Source organism: Accipiter gentilis, chromosome 4, assembly GCF_929443795.1.
Source record: "Accipiter gentilis chromosome 4, bAccGen1.1, whole genome shotgun sequence".
Taxonomy (NCBI): Eukaryota; Metazoa; Chordata; class Aves; order Accipitriformes; family Accipitridae; genus Astur; species Astur gentilis.
This window is the reverse complement of record NC_064883.1, coordinates 8,173,633-8,192,876: the sequence shown is the minus strand read 5'-3', so window position 1 is coordinate 8,192,876 and position 19,244 is coordinate 8,173,633. Positions and strand designations below refer to the sequence as shown.

The 19,244-nt window shown below is 39.5% G+C and overlaps 1 protein-coding gene across 1 annotated transcript; it reads right to left on the bottom strand.

The window, feature by feature from the left end:
* Positions 1 to 787: 787 nt before the first annotated feature.
* DAZL (deleted in azoospermia like) lies at positions 788 to 18,260 on the bottom strand. The gene is made up of 11 exons (XM_049798911.1): positions 17,970 to 18,260; positions 13,707 to 13,841; positions 13,333 to 13,424; positions 11,921 to 11,972; positions 8,328 to 8,394; positions 7,862 to 7,995; positions 6,387 to 6,476; positions 4,922 to 4,972; positions 2,418 to 2,522; positions 1,594 to 1,692; positions 788 to 841 (listed from the first exon to the last, which is right to left on the bottom strand). The coding sequence occupies exons 1-11, from the start codon at positions 18,258 to 18,260 to the stop codon at positions 788 to 790; spliced, it is 1,170 nt and encodes a 389-aa protein (XP_049654868.1).
* Positions 18,261 to 19,244: the final 984 nt, after the last annotated feature.

Sequence of the window (19,244 nt, the reverse complement as noted above, 5' to 3'; positions counted from 1 at the left end):
AAAATCTACATAATTATTAAAATAGGCTTACAGATACTCTTTGATTAACAGCTTGCATCACATAAAGGCATATTTTAAATGCAATATTTTTGCACAATTTTAACATACAGGTATTGCTAAAATTTTTCAAGTAAAAAGCGTACTCTGAGCAAGCAATACAGCTAATTACATTCTTGCATCTTAAGTTACATATAGGAATTTCAGGATTCTCTTCATTACTTTCCCAAAACTAACAGTGATGCTCAAGACTTCAGGTACATAAACTGTCACTAAGGAACATAACCACATTGATTAGGTAGTCTAAAGACAACCAGGACTTAAAAGGTTTCAGCTGAGTTACAACTTGACATCTTCTGTTCCACTGATTAAGAGCTCAGTTTTAAAATACAACCTCTTGGACAAATAACTACTTCCATTTCTGAACTGCAAGAGGTAACTGGTCAGTCAGTATCAGTCACTTAAATTGTGGTTTAAGAAAAACAAAGTGTAACATGCAAACTGTACCTTAAAGCTCAGAAGAAAATCCACATGCACTGAACAAACCAAGAGTGGTTTTCCCATATAAACTCTTTAACATTCCATTGGGGAAGCATGCAAACAATTAATAAAACCTGGAAGTTTGTCAACTCTTACAACTTCAAACTACTCAAGCAAAAACAACTGTATTGAAACAGAACAGGAACACAAACTTCAACTTCAAGCAACTTTTTGAAAAAGGTTATACTGCATATATTGCTAAACTGAACTGTAGTTAACATCAAGTTGATTAATTTAGATACTTTGTTGATCAAACACTTTTGAGTACTGCTCTTCCTTTTCTGAAGTGATGTGCCTTCCTCTCCTGAAATGGGATAGGAGAAAAAAAGAAAAAATTTCTAGATAATAATCAGAATAAAGCAAATGAAGTTTCATGAAAAGGATCTCAAGACATTCTGTACTCTAGTCACGCCCCTCCAAAACTGGTAACTACAGCTTCTGTATTTCTGCTGCAGAGTGCATGTGCCTAGTTCACACTTCCTTTTTAAAAAACTAAATGAAGTCTTAAATATAACATTAACAAACAATAGAAATTAAAAACCACTTGGAATTTCATCAGAAACTGCAATTCTACAAAGACTGAACACATACAGCAAAAATATGATGACCAGCTGCCAACCTGGACTACAGTTTATTGGTTAAAGCATAAGCATTTTATGTAAAGTATAAAGAGCCACCATCCACAGTGGGTATTTAACTGGTGTAAAGACTATCAAGGCTCAAACCCACCATCCTCTATCCAAACTAGGGAGTAACCCACTGCCCTTTCAATTTGTCATTGAGAAATGATTAGCCAGCCTTATGCTTTAAGTGTCCGTGAGCTGACTGTTCAGCAGTTTTTATGCAATTTCGATTAAATCCACTGACTCCAATTTCAGCACTTGTTTCCAGCATTAAGCAACTGAAAACTAAACCCATACATCTCAGAGCATGTACAAGAAAAAAAATTCAAGCGGCATTCCAGATATGAATCACTTCATCTTTATGGTATCCTGCAGATGAACAAATTGAAGGTCAGCTCTGTTTTAGGGGTTTAATTTTGCTTTCACTACATACCTTAAAGTAGTCTTCTTGTGATACAAAGGTATTCCTCAGACGGTTCTCAGGATTAAACAGACAGGATACTACTGTTTGTATGCTCCTGTCCACAGACTTCTGAAATACAGTTAAAGGTGCATCTATTAACAATACTGATTTTCTTAGCCCACTAGTAGCAATGTGGATGTCACACAGTTTACTTTGCTTTCAGAATTCTTCTCAACTGCCTTATGTTTCCTGAGCTCTTTGTCTCTCCTCCCCCCCCCCCCCCCCCCCCCCAAATCTTTTAATTTTGGTAAGTCATTATCACCCTTAGATGTTACAAGGTAACTGTTCCAACCAGTGACATGCCAGCTCAGTTGTGGAACAGGCTAACAGCTGAAAAAGTCTCCTTTAGAAAATTTAATTCAGAGCCAACTGTTGGCCAAACTGGGGTCACCTTCCACCAAAAACAGTGAAGAAGGGAGTAAAACATTACCGATTCAGATGTTTGAAGCTTAAAATACATCTCTCTAAGATAGCAGGCAGTGCTACCTAACCTGCTTTTTTAGTACCTGCAATTTCCCCTGTAATTCTCAGCAGATTTAAGTAAAGCCTTATCACTTAAAAACATTATTGTACTTAATGAAGTAGAACACACATTCTATATGGCCCTCAGAAGCACTACTAGTTTCAAGGGAACACGTAAGGCTTCTGAAGTTGAACACAAATCCGATACAGTGGATTGAGCAACTAGCTGAAGTGGCAACTATAACCTTAATTTCTAGGATAGTGGTCAGAGGTGCTCTTCACCAAGCCAGATAACTCTCGCATGCAATTATAAGTTTTGAGAAAGCACTTACCTTTTGCGGACTGTTAGTAGACGATTGCGTGGGCTCTGGAACAGCACATTCTGTCTGTATAAATTCTGGATCCTCAGTGCAGTGATAGCTTACTGAAGTATAAACCTGTATAGTTTTTTAATATTGCAGTGTTTCAGTAATACTGGAAGAACATGCACAGTTGTGCTGTCGTTGGTCCTCACCTATCCATAAGCTATGCCACCTTTATCTTCACACTTCTGATAAAGTTTCATGAGTGGGGGAAATACTATATCCTGAGATCTTTCAAGACAGTTCTACTTCCCTCTAAAAACGATATATTCTAACACATGTCTTTGTCCCCACCGTAATCATTCTTGACTTAGGTCCTCAATCTACTTCCTCTATGTATGGGTTTTGCCATCAAGCATATAGAGCAATGAAGGCATTCACTGAGAATGAGACAACCAGCAGGTAATTTCAAGAGATTAAGCACTAAAATCAAATGAAAGAAGGGGAAGCAAAACATCTATTACCATTTCCCTTCCAAGAAGTTGCTTTTCTCTATACAGTTCCTTTGTTGTTTGAAGTTTCCTTCATGCTAATATAACTACATTTTTTTAAGACGTAAAAAGGTCTAGAAAAGCACAAGCCATTTTTCAGCTTTTTTAAAACTCTCCCTGCTTCACTCCACTCACAGTGCAGTGTTGCAATTGGCAACCCAGTGCAGAGTTTAATTACAATAGCCAAGAGGCTGATAAAGCCATTATTCTTCTTCATGGAAACATCCTTCCAGATGCTTCCAGAGAGGACTGGCAGCTTTTACAGCCAATTTTACCAGGATGTCAAGGGCAGGGTTGAACATTCTCTTTTCAGGACAACGCAGGGGTTGTTTGTTTTATTTGGGTGGGGTTTTTGTGTTGGTTTTTTGGGGTTTCTTTCTCCTCAAAGTAGTCAGATTTACTCAGATTTGACAGTAGTTTTCAGTTTCTTGCAACATCATTGTTAAGGATGTTATTTGTGATTATAAACAGGAACCACAAGGCGTACATCTGACACTCCCAAAAGCCCTTCAACACCAAAACTGTTAACTTCAAACTGATGATATTGAGAGATACGGAAGCCTACAGTGTTAGCAGACTATTCCATTCTGAGCATCATCCTTAACCACCAGAAGGGGTATCACACCTGACCTCATCATAACTGGGGCATCCCATTTATGAATGGAAATTGTGATTATCCAAACAAATTGGTAGGTATAAAGCAGTAGACTGAAGGATGAAGTTTCCTATCTCCTTATATGCCTGTCCTCTTTTGAGTCTGTGTAAAGAATGATACTTGGAAGTTGCTTAACTGATAGTTCTACAAAAGCTGTCTGCTCATATAATCAAGTTTAAAACGTCTTAATGAAAACCACCATGCACACCTCCTCTAAAAGCTCTTGGGCTTGCTACCCTTTAATATACTGCAGCTGTATCATGTTCATGGATGTTAATCAACAAGTTATTTCAAGCCAACAGGGTAATCAGTATTTCAGTGACTTCTGAACTCTTCAAGTCTCTTTCTGCCCCTATGAAAGCAAAGCTAATTCTCACTAACAGAAATGCAGACTTTCCATGAAAAGAAAAAGGCTGCTTCTCTGTTGAGAAGCTGAAAGCAAAGCTTAGTACACGATTGGAAGTGAACAGGAATAGAGTATTCTAATATGATCAGAGACAGAACTGTCAGATGCATTCAGGCAGCAATATATATGCACAAATTTCCATTTGCTTCATTTTTCCCCATTTACCTTCCACACATTCTACTGACATCTGCTGGGAATTAGCTTGAAAGAATACTGTTCAGAAGAAAATTAAGTATTACAGCTTTTAAACACTTAACAGAAACTGTACTCAATAAATACAAAATTATACCCAAAGAACATAAAAATGCCTAAGATGCAAGTTTAAGTTCCAACACTGTTAAAGAAATCCACAAGAGAAAAAAAAATACTGTGTATGTCGTGTAAAGTCACAGAAAACAAGTAATTCCTTAGAAGCCATCAGCACCATCTACAGTCTGTAGCCGTCTGACAAATCATTTTAAAAACCTGTTGAAGGGAGCCAAAAAATATCAGCACTTGCAAAGCAGAATATTTTGAGGCTTTTAAAATGTTAAAAAATTTTCAAACAATAAGCAGTAATACTATACAGATCTTGTAAGTCAGGATTGTGCATTAGGTCACCACTTATTTTTCCTTCAACTTTTCATGGAAAACCAATTCTATTCATGCTGAATTCCAGAATTCTGCAAGTACAGAGTAACACCATAAAACAGGTAGTTCTGTTCTGCCAGGCAGCTCCTAAAAAAGTACCATGTCAGTAGGAAATCCTACACAATTACCTACTCTGTCAGCAGCTACATGTTTGTATAGACCAGACTACATACAGATCCAGTGAACAAACAAGAGTTTGATTCCCCCCCCCCCCAACCCCAAGTATCAAGCTGTCAAAACAGTGTGCTACCTGAGAAGACAAAGTTCCAGAAGTTTAACTCTGTAGACTTACCGGAGGCATAACATAATTTCTTTGCTCCCCAGCAAGCCATTGTGGTTGAACCTTAAAATAAGAATTGAACAAGAACCAGCTTTAATTCATTCATTTCCAACATTGGCAAGTAACTACTCTAAGAGCCACCATTTGTAACATTTCATGTCTGGATTTTTTGTTAAACAGTAGTTTACAGCCTTCTGTCCTGCAAGAAAGCTTTTTCACATGTAGCACAAGGCCATCCTTACCACAAATTCAACGACCTCCTTCCTCTTCTCATTCCAAGTTTAAAAAAAATAAAAAAAATCACAGCAGCCACGCTGAAAACATCTCAAACCTCTAGTTACTTCCAGTTACTAAACCACTTCTATTTTAGTTTCAGTAACAGGACTTACCCACACATTTCACTTATGAGTTCAAAAATCACTATCAGCTAAATGCCCGTCCTGGTTTCAGCTGGGATAGACTTAGTTTTCCTCCTAGTAGCTGGCATAGTGTTATGTTTTGGATTTAGCATAAGAATAATGTTGATAAACACACTGATGTTTTCAGTTGTTGCTAAGTAGTGTTTAGACACAGTCAAGGGCTTTTCAGCTTCTGATGCCCAGCCAGCAAGAAGACTGGAGTGGCACAAGAAGTTGGGAGGGCACACAGCCAGGACAACTGACCCAAACTGGCCAATGGGGTATTCCATACCATGGGATATCATGCCTAGTATATAAACTGAAGGGAGTTGGCCAGGAGGGCAGATCACTGCTTGGGAACTAACTGGGCATCGGTTGGCAAGTGGTGAGCAATTGCGCTGTGCATCACTTGTCCTTCTTCGGTTATATTTCACTGTCTTTTTGTTATCTTCCTTTCATTACTATTATTATATTTTAATTTTTTATTTCAATTAAACTGTTCTTATCTTAACCCATGAGTTTTACTTGTTCTCAATTCTCCTCCCCATCCCAGGGGGTGGAGGGGGGAGCAAGTAGCTGCATGGTGCTTAGTTGGTGGCTGGGGTTAAGGCACACCAGTGCCTTTCCAGACATTTTTAGAGCTCAAGAGCACATCCCCTCTCTCTATATATATATCCCACATTTATATAGTCTGGTAAGACTCGGTGATTCTGTTTTAAGTAACTAACATCAATTACCCACGCTATAGGATGTACAAATACAAAGCTCCTTCCCATGAGAAAAAGTGCTAATGATTCATGTACTTTTTGCTAATTTGGAAGTTGTTTTATCATTGCACATGTAAGAAAAAGATAAACTAAAAAAGAGTATGCTAAGTTATTCAACAGTTTTCATTGCATTGGAACACAAATATCACTAATTTTATTTTTCCTTTTGACTTCTGTGAAGCAGGAGCTGAAGGAAAATAGAATTCACAGAAAGAAACACAGAAAGATCAGACTCCAGTTAAAACTTGAATGGAATGAACGGTGTCATCAGGTATCAAACAGCCTTTCTGCTGATACTGAAGAATTACATACCTGATAGTTGTAGGCTGGCTGATATCCTACAGGAACTTGCTGCTGTATCAATAAAGCTGGTGAACTGTATGGATATGTCTGCAAATAAAGCTATTTTTTAAAATGCAAGTCTGAAGCAAGATAAAATATGATATTTGTAAAGGTATTTATAAAGCCAGAAGCACATTTTTAGAAGTATGTAGTCACATTGTTACTTCAATTCCTGTTTCAGACTAGCTTCATTATTTAAAAGCTACCCTTACAGGTTTCTCATAGGGCTCCAGCACTTCAGGCACTAAAAAAATCTCTAGAAAGTAGGATTCTAAAGTGTATTACTTATCTAAAAATCCCACATCTGCTTGTAGCTGATCTTTTAAGTCATTTCAGAAGTACAACTCTTCCATAAACTTTCTAAAGCAGACCTGAAACAGACCAACTACGATTAAATAATGAACTACAGCCTGAAGATCAGTTTCTTGGAGCCAAAGGCAAGCTAAGTATTACAATTCAGACAACTTCCCAGCATTTCTTCACTGCAAGTATTTTGACACAATGTTAACCTGGAACCTTCTCAGCTTCTTCAGGGCATAAAGACACCTTCCAACATTTAAGAGAATTAGCTCCTCCTACACTATTTCACTCTCCCAATAAACAGAGAATCAGCAAGAGTACTACTATCAAGCTCTCTGCCTTAGAAAAAATGATTTCTGTGAGCCACTGCAGTTTCCTCATCTTCATTTGCTTAAGAAAGTGCGAAAAACAGAATCAGTTCGCAATTAATATTGGCCTGTTGTACTGCCATATCATATAGGGTTAATACAGGAAGAGACCATAATCTGGAAAGCCTTCTATTCACAGTAAAGGACTCATAAGGCAATAAGTACTCTGCCTACACTTCAGTAAGAATGCTTATCTGAAGTACCAATGAAGTAACGTCCTGTAAGCACACTGTACTGGTCACAGCTGTTAGCAGCAGATGCTGTAACAGTGTTCTTACAAAGACACAACAGCAATTCCAAAACAAGAATTTGTTCAGCTGGGGGCATGGGGGAGGAGAAGTACCACAGCCAACTTCTGGTTCCATACTTGTTTAAGAAAAATTTTATAGTTTACTCTGAGGCAGGGCAACAGTACCTTAAATATCCAGATGCATTTGATTTGTGAAGTGTATCTGTGACAGGTAAAAAGATCACTTAAGAACTGTTATACAATTAAATCTTAGCTCCACCTTCAACAGGTTTCTCATTCTCAAAATAAAAAGTATCTCCCTGTCTTTTGTTTTATAAAGAGATTACATCACTGAATAAATTTTTCAAGGTTGTTGGCATTCTTTTAAAGTGGTTTGAAGTTAGGTCCTTCTTATTGGGGAAGATAATATGAAAACAAGTGAGTAAGATACAAGTTCAGGAATATGCATTGAGATTCCAATTGTATGTGCTTACACCTTCAAAAGTATTTCATTACAATTCAAAAATCAGTGGCATGAACAGCCTTACCTGAACATACTGTGTTACTGGGCTCATTACAGCTGGAGGCTGCACATACGTCTCTACATTTTGATTGCTCCATACACTATGGAACTGTGGTGCAGGAGGATTGAAGACTAATGGTCTGGCATGCACATAAGAACCTTGTTTTAAAGCAAAGAAAAGTAAAGTATTAAGACGTTTGCACATGTATTTAATTTGTAATCTGAATTCAAGCTGCAAAAAAAACTTAAAAAGTGTTTTGACTCTTAAATTTAACTCAACATTGACTGTATTGTATTGTGCTACCAACCTCAGTTTTATTATCAAAAACTGTACATCACACAAGTAGTGAGGTCATAAAATTCAGAACTGAAGTTGTAACATACATATTACATCAGGTAAAAGGGATTTGCAAGGATGTTAATGTATAATTACAAAAACAACTTTGTAATATATACTTGTAATATGAAAAAAATTGTTTATATATACTTACACAAGTTTTGTTGCTTTCTAATTGCTGGTCCCAGTTTCAGCTTTTTGCCATGGAAGTTGATCTGTGACTGCAAGACAGGTTATTCTGTAAGCTGGGTGGCTTGTTTGATTTTAAAGAGGCTGTACTCTGCTTCTACACCACAGTATCATCAACTTGCATAACAACTCAACAGCCTCCATTTTCCTCTTCCATCTCAACACCTTATGCCTTTTACCTTTAATTTCCATCAGTGCTCTCAGCACACCCATTTGCCTACTCAGACTCTCCAAACCTATTATGTATCACTTGCCTTAACAGCAACATGCACTACTAGTATTTTGCAACTACATATTAGTGACTGCCAGCCTTCCGGTTTTATACACACAGATTCTAACTATTCTTGCCTCACTAAGGGTATTAATGTAAAGTGACCATAGTCTAGGTTCCCTTGAAACCCTATTTACATCACCACTTACCTTCCTTCCCACAAACTTCCTAACAGGCTTCACATAACATGTTAGAAGGTGTCCACCTAATATTAAAGGAAATGGAAGGCTACCTAAGCACTACTGTTTACCTGCATGTTACTGTATTCTCTCTAGAGAAATTTTCACATGTGTTCCTTCAGAACATTCAACAAACATGCTGGTATTTCACAACTTTGTTGGCCAAAGCATCTACACACCACACAGACTAGTCAAGAAAGAACAAAACTGAAATATGTTTCACATGTTCCTCAAATACCCAAAACCAGGAATACAAGCATCTGAAAGACTTGCAGAACAGAATTGGAAGCACCGCTCAGTAGTCAGCAAATGCCTGAGACACAGAACTTCTCTTTCTGCCCAAATGCTAGTTCACACAGAAGGCAGGATATCACACTTTCAATGATTGATTGCTGCTTTGCCAGCACAGTATCTGGGGCCATAACAAAAAGCACAGGAAGAATGTCAAGCACCCACCCTCCCTCCCTGCAGAAGCCAAATTTTCTGTTCTTCAGTGAAACTACTTAGTTTGAAAACAAGAAGGATGCAGGCTGAAATGGCACCACAACATCCTTAACTTCAAGGTCTATTTGGACTGACTGTAGAAGAGGGCCTGTAAGATTTTGTTCTCCACAAGACTACAGTTTAAGTCTGGAGTATATAAAGTTGCTTTCATACTTGGATTTAAGCAGATTAATGTTTATTCATGTACTCGGGAACTTCTCCACAAGAATTCACCTTTGGGTCTGATCTCACTCTCTGCCAAGATGGTGACAAGAAACATGTTCACCTACCTATGAAGATGTGCATAGCACACATGATACTACCTGAAATAGGTACTCTTGTTACAGTTCAGAGGGCTACACTGAGGTTTACAAATGCTTTACACATCAGAAGTGAAAGTTTTTGTTTACCCCAATTAACACAAATTTAGTACCAAGTATTAAAATCAGTATTAGATGCAGATACATAGTCTATCTAGATTCTCTATCTCATGCAACACTAAGGGCTTGCCTGCTTCAGAAGAAAATATGCAGTTTGCAATTTTAACAGACATCTCACTAAGCTTTTTCTCCCATTTCTGCTAAGTGCTTTCAAAAGACAACAGCAACTTTACTGTTGATTGTAAAAATAAGCAAAATAAGCAAAACAGTCATATTAAAGTCTTATTTGATCATCTTCTCATACTGATAAAACAAAGTACAATGTGGGTGGAAAAAAAAAGGTGAAATACCCTGACCAGTTTGACAGGTTGTTGGTTTAGGGGTTTTTTTAATTGATCCTGCAATCCTGTTGTGCCCAGAACCATGCTACCACCTTTTCCACTGAGCAATGAGAACTCCTGGAAGAGAGGCCTCCCTCAAAGCAGAAGGTAGCTTTCTGATCTTAACTGCAAGCAGTTTCACTCTGGACCGAAGTGTAGTTACAAACGCAATCAGACCTAAATCAGAAGAAAGGTACTTTCAGGTTGCATAAAGCTACAGATCTAGGCAGATAAACACAGGCACCTACAGCGATTCTAACCATGGAGAGGCTTTATCTTGTTCATTTACATAAAACATTGTGACCACTCAGTCCAGGTAATGTCTGAAATGGTTTAGTGAGGCGATCTCAGCTTATGACTTGAGCTCTAAAATGCAGACGTTCATTCTTTCCCTTTTTTCATCCCCTCCAGAAGCAAACAGCTCAAGTTGATTTCTACCTGGACATGCTTCTTCCTGATAAGGCAGTAATTTGTACTGCCTGTACACCTGAAATCTGCACTAAAAAGGAAGTCTGCCATACATCTGTGTTCCAAGATCTCTGGTATACAAAGTCACATCAGTGAGTACTGTATTAAGAGATACACTGAGGACTTTTAGTTATGAAGAAATGCACACAGAAAATCAGCAATGTACAAGGCTCAGATGACAATGCCATTCAATAGGTCTTTACAGAGATTTCTGCCTCAGAGCAAGCATTCCACACTCATCTAGTACAATAAATGTAACCCATGGTAAAGAAAAAAAGAAAAGGTATTCTCAGATAAAAGTCTGCTGCTCAATAAAGCAGTATTTTTGTCAGCATACCATGACAGTTAAAGAATAGCAAGGTTTTAAAGTCTTTTAGAGTCTTTTGGTGAGAATCCAAGAATCTCCTGCTGCAGTTTCACTGCTCTCCACTTTGTTCAAACATGTTCTCTTCCCTGTAAAGGAGCTGGACAGCCAGTTAACGCACCTGAACATATCACAGAAGACTAAATTTGTGCCTGGTACGTTTATCTGGATTTGTCTTTCAGATCCACTTCCCTATCCAAGAGCTTCAGAAGCAACTGAGAGATTGTTTATCCTCCAAAGACATGAGAGTTTTCTGATGCAAAGACTTCAGAGAGGGAAATATTTCAATACATGTTATTTTCAGTTATTGCACTCAGTTTTGGGAGAAAGAGGGAAAACAAAAAGCTTTGTCAGTAGCCTGTGACCTGCTGAAGCCTATCAGAACCAAATAACAGATTTGGTTGTACACATTGACATATAAAACTTATCTGATACTGAACTCTTAAGAGCAGAAGAGCTGTAACAGTTCTACCCCTTTAACTCCTGTGTAAACTACAGGAAAACCATATGACGTGAACAGTTGCATCTTATAGCCAAGGAGGCTTAAAAAATACTTGCTCTCCAAGTAACATCCAAATGCACAAATACTGCAAGACAAACATGTACTTCAACTGCTGAGACTTAAGAAAAAACTAATGCTGTTTTCTATGTTACCGTTATTCCCAACAATAATGCTGACAGGTCTATGTAACTGCCATAAGCACAAACGTTCCATTATAATCATCCAATACAGAAAGCAAGCAGCCATAAAACACACGTGAGGCTTTCAAGCACATAAATGAATAAGAACAACTAGATATACAATGACATGAGATGTTCAAGCACACCAAGGTTAAAACTAATTTTGTTTCTTACTTACATAAATATACAAAGATTGTACCACCAGTAGAGATTTTATCAAGTTTACTTTTTGGGCAGCCCTAGACTTTCCTTGTCCTAATGTACTCCACAAGGTACATGACTTGGTTTCCCCTGAACATGTCTCCAGCCTTCACAGATCAACTTCTTCAGTTAATTTAGACAAAGAGCTTACTTCTACTATTTTTTGAACATCCACGTTGTCCAGGAAAGATACAAATCCATACCTGAAAAGAAAAAACAGGTTATTCAATAACCAGATTTTGATTTGTTAGCTCAATTATTTTGAACAAGACCAGTTAACAGCATATATGTCAGGTACATTATACTGCATGCCAAAAGTATCAAGTACAACATTAGTTTCTAGTTCAGCATGAAAATGTATTTACGGCTAACTAGCAGCATATACTACTGGGCCAGATGAAAGGAATTGAATGCCAGATTCTAGAATAATACAAAGTAGATGTAAGGGCTATTCTTCCACTTCAGCTACTCAAAATAAGCATTATTGTTGATATTACTAACTCAGAAAACAAAAAAGAAAGCCCTGTAAGTATTAAGATCTGAATTATTATCAAATTTTATATTTACTTCAGAGGTTTAGATGAAAGCAGGCATTACAGGAACAGCAACACCAGTGAGGGAAGTGATCCTTGAAGAAGTTTCAATTTATTTCACTGCCCCCCTAGTTTATCTAATCTATAAAATGAATACAATTTCAGAGCATTATAGGAACAGTTGTGTCAATCAATGGAGTATGCCAATTCATTATCAATACTCAGAATATACACTGGCACATCAGAATGATAGGAGGAAATAAAACAGATTTCCAGCTCATGCACTACTACATATCCCTAAAAAAGCCCATGACCTTTTTAGGATCTGCTCACAGAATCTTAGAAAAAATTGGGCTGGAAGGAACCTCCAGAGGATGAAGCCTCCTTCTCAAAGCAGGGATAACTTCAAAACTGGGAGAGCTTCCCCAGAACTCAACAGGTTAAGTAAGGTCCTACACATCCTTATTTAAGTGTTTCACCAGAGACAATTCAGAATTCTTCTATACATTCAATAGGAATCTCCCTTGCATTAATTTTGTTCACTTATTTAGTTTCACTCTCCACCCAAGCAAGTTTGGTTGTTTTCTCTATAATTTACCCAAGTGTCAGAAGAGTGCAGTCCCATTGTCCCGAATAAACCATCTACCCCTTCTCTTAACCATCCTGAACTCTCTCCAGATTGTTGTTAACTAGTCTAGCCATCAGGAGAGTCATATGAAAGAACTCTCTGCATAAGCATCACAAAAGTTTCAAGCTTTGTTTCCACTGGTTAAGTGACAATAACCCTCTTTTCCCTTAACAGATTGACTGAAGTCAGAAAAAAAATCAGGCTATTCTTTCTAAGATTATAAAGACTTAGGGGCATTCTAGATTTACAGATTTCAGTGTTAATTCCCCACAACAGAAAACCGCAGCTAGCATTAAGGCTTAAGCATGTCAATTGTGTTGCCAAGTAGCTGCTCATACCATCTATAACAAAATTACATCCACATAAGCCACAACTTAAAACAGCTATTCATGTTCTACTCACCCTTTGGAAACACCAGTTCTGTCAGTGATTATTTTCACCTCTTTCACAGTACCATATCGTTCGAAGAAACTCCGAATTTCTGCTTCACTCATCTAAAAGAAACAAAGTCTTAAACTTCTTCCAGCACATTCAACTGTTTAGAACTGATTTAAAGCAGCCAGCACTATTTTTCTAAACCCATCTTCTACTACCGTAAGAATTCAAGTTACTCACCTGTTCCAAAATTCTCTCATGACACTGCAATACCTTAAGATTGGTAAAGACACACATGGAAAAAAAAAAAAATACCAAACAACCCCCAGGAGTTAAATTCCCATATCCTTCCCACTGAAGTGTCCCATACCTATCTTAAACAATTAAAAGTATATAAATACCCTTATATCAATTCCGCCAACAAAGACTGTGTTTGGCATGATTTTTCCCTCTGGTAAAACATATCCTTGACTGGTTGTTGACACACGGGTATTATCCTCTGAGACACCTGCACACTGGGCCTCCACATTTGCAGACTGAAAAATTTAAACAGAAATACATATTTCAGTCAGATTATTGTAGTACACTTTAAGATACTAGAATGCCTGCATCTTCCTATAGATATAGCATGGGACAATGAATTTCAATAGCACCTTTCCAATTACTTCAAGGAAGTACTTCGTGCAAATAGACCATTCATTGGAAAAAAGTTCAGGTAATTATTCTAAGCAGCTTTAAAAATTTAAATCTAGACCTAACCTAGGCTACTTTAAGTAGCCCTCTCTGACTACATGAAGCTTTATGACCAGTGTTGCTACTACCAGACACACAGTGATAACAACAATGTAATTAATTTCAGAACTTCAAATTCCTTTCAGATGTAAACAAGAAATTAAATTCTTTAAAGATACAATTTACTGTAAATCGATTATTCAACAGAACAAATTCCATCATCTTCCTGGTCAAAAGCTTTATATACTTGAGATGAGTAACCTTACAAACTGCCTTAGAGCACAGGTAACAGGGTTATACTACAAGTTAGCTGTAAGAAGGGAAATCAGACCTTAATGGAATATTCACACTACTCATTTTCTCAGAAAAAAAGATTGTCAGTTTAACTACAACAGGAATGCGAATGACTAAAAACTTGTTTCTGAGTTGTCTGCACCAAAGCAGGATCTCAAGCATGCATTGCATATACAGAAGAACTGCAGAGAACGTTAACATTAATAGAGCAACTACAGTCATCATGTGCTTTGCACACCCAGGCTTCTCATCCACCCTTTCTGTCCTAAAGCATTTTGTCACAACCTAGGAGTTAGATTCCTTCAGTGCAGAGGAAGATACAATGCTCCCTAAACACTAATTCATGATCTTGTTCAGATGAACAGACCACATGCAATTCCATTTCTTGTTACTGATGCTAGCAAAGATGTGTTCCATACTCTGCATAAGGTCTGAAGAGTGTTTTACAAAGGTATTTACAGGAACTAAAATACAACATAAGCACCATAGGCACCACAAACTCTAGCCCCTCTTGTCTTGTGCTCTCCTGAATGAATGATTCTAGCTATGTGCCATGCTTTGCCTGGCTGGTAAGAACATAAATTACTCTGACCAGTTCAGTGTCACGCCTCTATATTAATCCACTTTAAAACATTAATAAACTTTTCCTTACAATTCAACTGGTGTGGCATTATCCCTACTTCGGATATTCCAAACTTTGATTTAGTCAGTTATCTGGCTTTTTGAAACCTAATAATTTGCAATAGGTAGCACCCAATTTTCCAATGTAACAACTTTCATGTTTAATGCACATTTAAACTGCAACTGTGAGTGGCAAGTACTTATTCAACCTTGACACCCAATAAGGGAATGAGAAAATTACAAGAACCAAACTAAACATGTGGCACATGATCTGTCCAGCAATTAAACAAAGCTATAACTACACAATTCAGGCCTCCATGCATTATTTCAGTGTGACTGAACCAACTTAACAACACACCATTACTAAAAGCCAGAGAGAGTTTGCCCCATCTCTTTCCCTGGTTCAAGTTCTAACGTTCATCAGTTCAAATTATGGTGGCTCAAAAAAATTTGGCAGTAAGGTTAACAAAGTAAGCTGTTTTCACCCAATTAGTATTCTGCTATTGCTGAGAATTCAGTCAGTTCACCAGGTTATCAGACAAGTGCCAGATCACCTCAGAATCAGCGGATACAGAAGAGGAAATGGAGATGGAGACAGCTTAGCTGTTTCTTCTGAGAAGCACTAAACCATCAATTCAGTTCAAAACCATTTCATGAAGCTATACCTTCAAATCTGGTTCTATCACACCAGATACTGTTGCCTACACTCAATTTACTCACCAACTATGCTTCCTACTGCAAATTATCAACACGAGTTACATGTGAATCCTTGCCCTTCATCCTCCAAGACCTCCCTCTAGCCTCCATTGAAGGTGAAGACAGCAACTTCCACTGTTCCACAGTAATAAAGACTGTTCATTAGAACATTTCTGCTGTAAACAGAAGAAGGGTCGTTCTCCTCCCTCCCTCCTATTATACCACAACAGCTCTTTACATCACTGTGCAAGGAAATCAATCCTACATTTCACAGGAGAAAAATTTTGTAGTACTTTTCAGACACATCCGCTTCTGATCCAAGCTCATTCTGCAGTTACGTAAACACTTGTGCTAGCATAAGAACACAAGGGTAAAAATAAAGCAAGAGGTGAGGAGGAAACCACTTCCTTGGCTGTACCCCCACCTAAAGGGCATTTGAACTGAAATCTGAGACTGCAGCTCCACAGCAACCTTAAGCTGGCCTAACTGTTGGCTTCTACTTTCTTTCTGGATCTGTTTCAGCAAACAAGGCTAAAAGAGAAGTATTCACTTTCCTGTGCAAACCCTCTGGCAACCTAGAACAGGAAACAGCTCACAGCAGAGGCACCGAACAAATGCCAGAACCAGCACAAGAAAGAGGATAGGCATACAGATACTGCTGGTACCCAAGTCACAGATGGCCTTGGCTGCCATGGAAGTGCAGAATTCATTTCTCACACTAAGGATGAAGAACACAATTTTCAATGAAAATACACTTATATAGTGCTTTTACACATTAAATACCTAAAAGAGTAAACAGGCTACTTAAGCATTCTGACAAATCGGTCAACATCAAAAATAAGCGTTAAGACCTGTTAATACATGTATTTTAATACTTAAAGAAGAGCTGTTTTTGAACAATGCACAGTGGTGTCTTACAGTACGAAGACAGGAAACAAAATCTCCTTTCAAAGTTACTTTTCAAGTCTTCAGTACTACAAAGCAAAACTTTTGCCAATTCAAACAAGGTATTGCCCCATCTAAACCCAAGTTTTTTACCAGTCCAACGTGTAATTGTTATTTTACTACCTAATGTAGCATTAAGTAAACAAATCCACTTCCACATAGGGTACGGGCAGGGCAAAGAACTCACACTGATGCTGAATCAGTGTCCAAAGGCTGAGCCACCTAAGTTTTCAATATCTGGAAAATCCTGAAGTTGACGAATTGGCTACCCCGAAACTATAGCATCAGCTGAAGTGACTCAACCATTCAAAAATACCCTAAGTTGGGTTGATTTGTCTATCCATCTCATGTAGTATCTTTGAAATAAAATTTCAGGAAACTCAGAGCCTATTCAAAGTTTTTCAGCTTACTAAAATTAACAGGTTTTTTTTTCTCCTTTCTCTCATCACAGTGTAAATTTAATCAGCTTACGCTTTGCATTATTCCAGAAAGCATCAAGTTTAACTTGATGCCGAGAAACTAGATTAACGTTTTGATTACAGTAGTCATGAGGCTAGTTAAGACTTTTGGCAAAAAAAAAAAAAAAAAAAAGGGGTGGGAAGCGACTACTGTTAGGGCCATGTGGTGGAAATACCTAGCTACTTCAGTGAGTTACAAACATCACTCAGTCTTATGCACATCTAGGGGAGAAAATCTTCACTCTTCTTTTGGCCACAGAAGTACATGTCCTCGATTTCTCAGGCTCCTCCCCATCTTTCCCCGACCTCATCCACACTCTTTGTTTAAAATAAGTATTAAACATTTTCTTTTTTAATTTAACCAATTAGAACTCCTGATATACGTCCTGCTGTGCAGACTTTCTGTGCACAGGAATCGGTTACCATGACAGCACACTACCTAAAGAAAGAACATGGCTCCGGGTACAGGGAGAACGATGTCGTCTTTCCACTAGGCAGCAGGTGGAGCTATCAGTCAAGTACTGCAATACTGTCGCACGCTAACGGCTGCGACTTATAAGGATTAACTTTTTTAGAAAATACCCTACTGCTGTCGAAGCGTCTGGGTTACAGTCGCAAACTCAATTTTTCAAATAAAAAAATGCCTGAAGAAGAAACAGCAACTTGTGTGTCGAAGGAGCAACGTGCGAGTTCAGGCAGTAACTCCCACACGGAGTCCACCCCGCACTACCCGAAGCCCGTTTTTTCTGCAAGTTAAAAAAAAAAACACCAAACAACCAAACAAAAAAACACCCAAAACCAAATAAACCCAAACCCGACAGGGAAGCTCAGGCGAGCGCGTTACGGAGCCGGCGGGGCCGCCGCTCCGCTCGTGCCGCGCCCGCAGCCGCCTCACGTCCTGCGGGCTTCGCACCTCGCCTGCCTAAGGGCCTCGTTACCAGGCGAGAGGCGCGGGGGAGTGGGGTTTCGGGCTCCTCGGGTGATCTGGGGGCGAGGGGAGGGCAAAAGGGGAGGCGCCCCTCTGAGGGCAATGGAAGCTTGTTTGAAAGCCCCCGACACCCGGGGCGAGGGTTCCCGCCTGACCCTAACGGCAAGCGGGGCTGGGTATGCAAGCTGGGGACGGAGCCTGCGTGGCCGCGGCAGGCGGAGGAGCGCCCGGTCAGGCCACGCACAGAGCAGAAAGAGCCCCCTGCTACGGGACAGCGCCATGCGGCAGGGCCGCCACAAAATGGCCGCTCATGGTGTGAAGCGCCTCTTGTCGCGAAGTCCTCACCAGACCGTGGCGCCGGCGGCTCCGAGCCCTGGCACTTTCCGCCACACAAGCCCCAGGCTTTTTACTTCCAGTACTCCCTCCCTGACCTTAATCCCTCACCTCCTCTTGAGACTTTACAACCTTCAAGATATTAAAAATGACAGTAACCCTCAGGTTCAGCCCAGGCAGCTGCGCACCCTTCACTCCGTTAGAAGGCGACGCTACCGCGGCATCCCCGTCCCTCCCCCTAAGAACAAGCAAAAAAAGTTGATGCTCAGGTCTCACCTCCGCTCCCCGCGGGAGGTCCCGAGCAAGCCCCTACAACCCCCAGCAAAAAGCCGCCCCACAGCTCAGCGTTGAAACGCACCCCGTTCAGCCCACCTCCCACCGTGCCGACGACCATGGCTCCCCTTTCGTCCCTCCTCCTCCACTCACCATCATTCACCGAAGCTGAGGATGCGCCCACACACTTAAAAATAAACGAGGCCTTTGAAACAAAAACAATACGAACTTTTCTGAGAAAACAAACACCAGACAGTCCTTTTTTTTTTTTTTTTTGCCTTTTTTTTTTTTCTTTTTAAAGGTAGAGAAAGGCAGCTCCTGCTAGTTACCGCTCTACTCCTTAAGTAGCCCCAAGTGGGAAGGGGCGGGGAAAGGCCACACCCGCCCTCGCCGCCCTCTCACAGCCGGCACCAGCGCGGTCTGAGGGGCTCTCTGGGGGCTCGCCTCCTCCGGCCTTTCACAGGTCAGCTCTTGTGTTGTCTGTGTTTTAGGAGAGTGTCTGTAGACAAAGGGTGGAGGGTACCGTGGTTTTTCTCTTTATTAGGAGATTAGGTGGGATTATTATTTGTGGCCTTGTTGTTGAGCGTGTGTGGTAGCGGCATGCTCTTGTCATTTTTACAAGAACTAGCACTTGGTTTGTTGAGGTTTGAGAGTGGTGT

Coding starts and splice junctions, on each gene's coding strand:
- DAZL (XM_049798911.1), bottom strand. CDS start 18,260: ATGGCGCTGTCCCGTAGCAGGGGGCTCTTTCTGCTCTGTGCGTGGCCT. Junction 13,842..17,969: donor GTAACGAGGCCCTTAGGCAG/GCGAGGTGCGAA, acceptor TAAATTTTTCAG/TCTGCAAATGTGGAGGCCCA. Junction 1,693..2,417: donor CTACTAACAGTCCGCAAAAG/GTAAGTGCTTTC, acceptor ACTGTATTTCAG/AAGTCTGTGGACAGGAGCAT.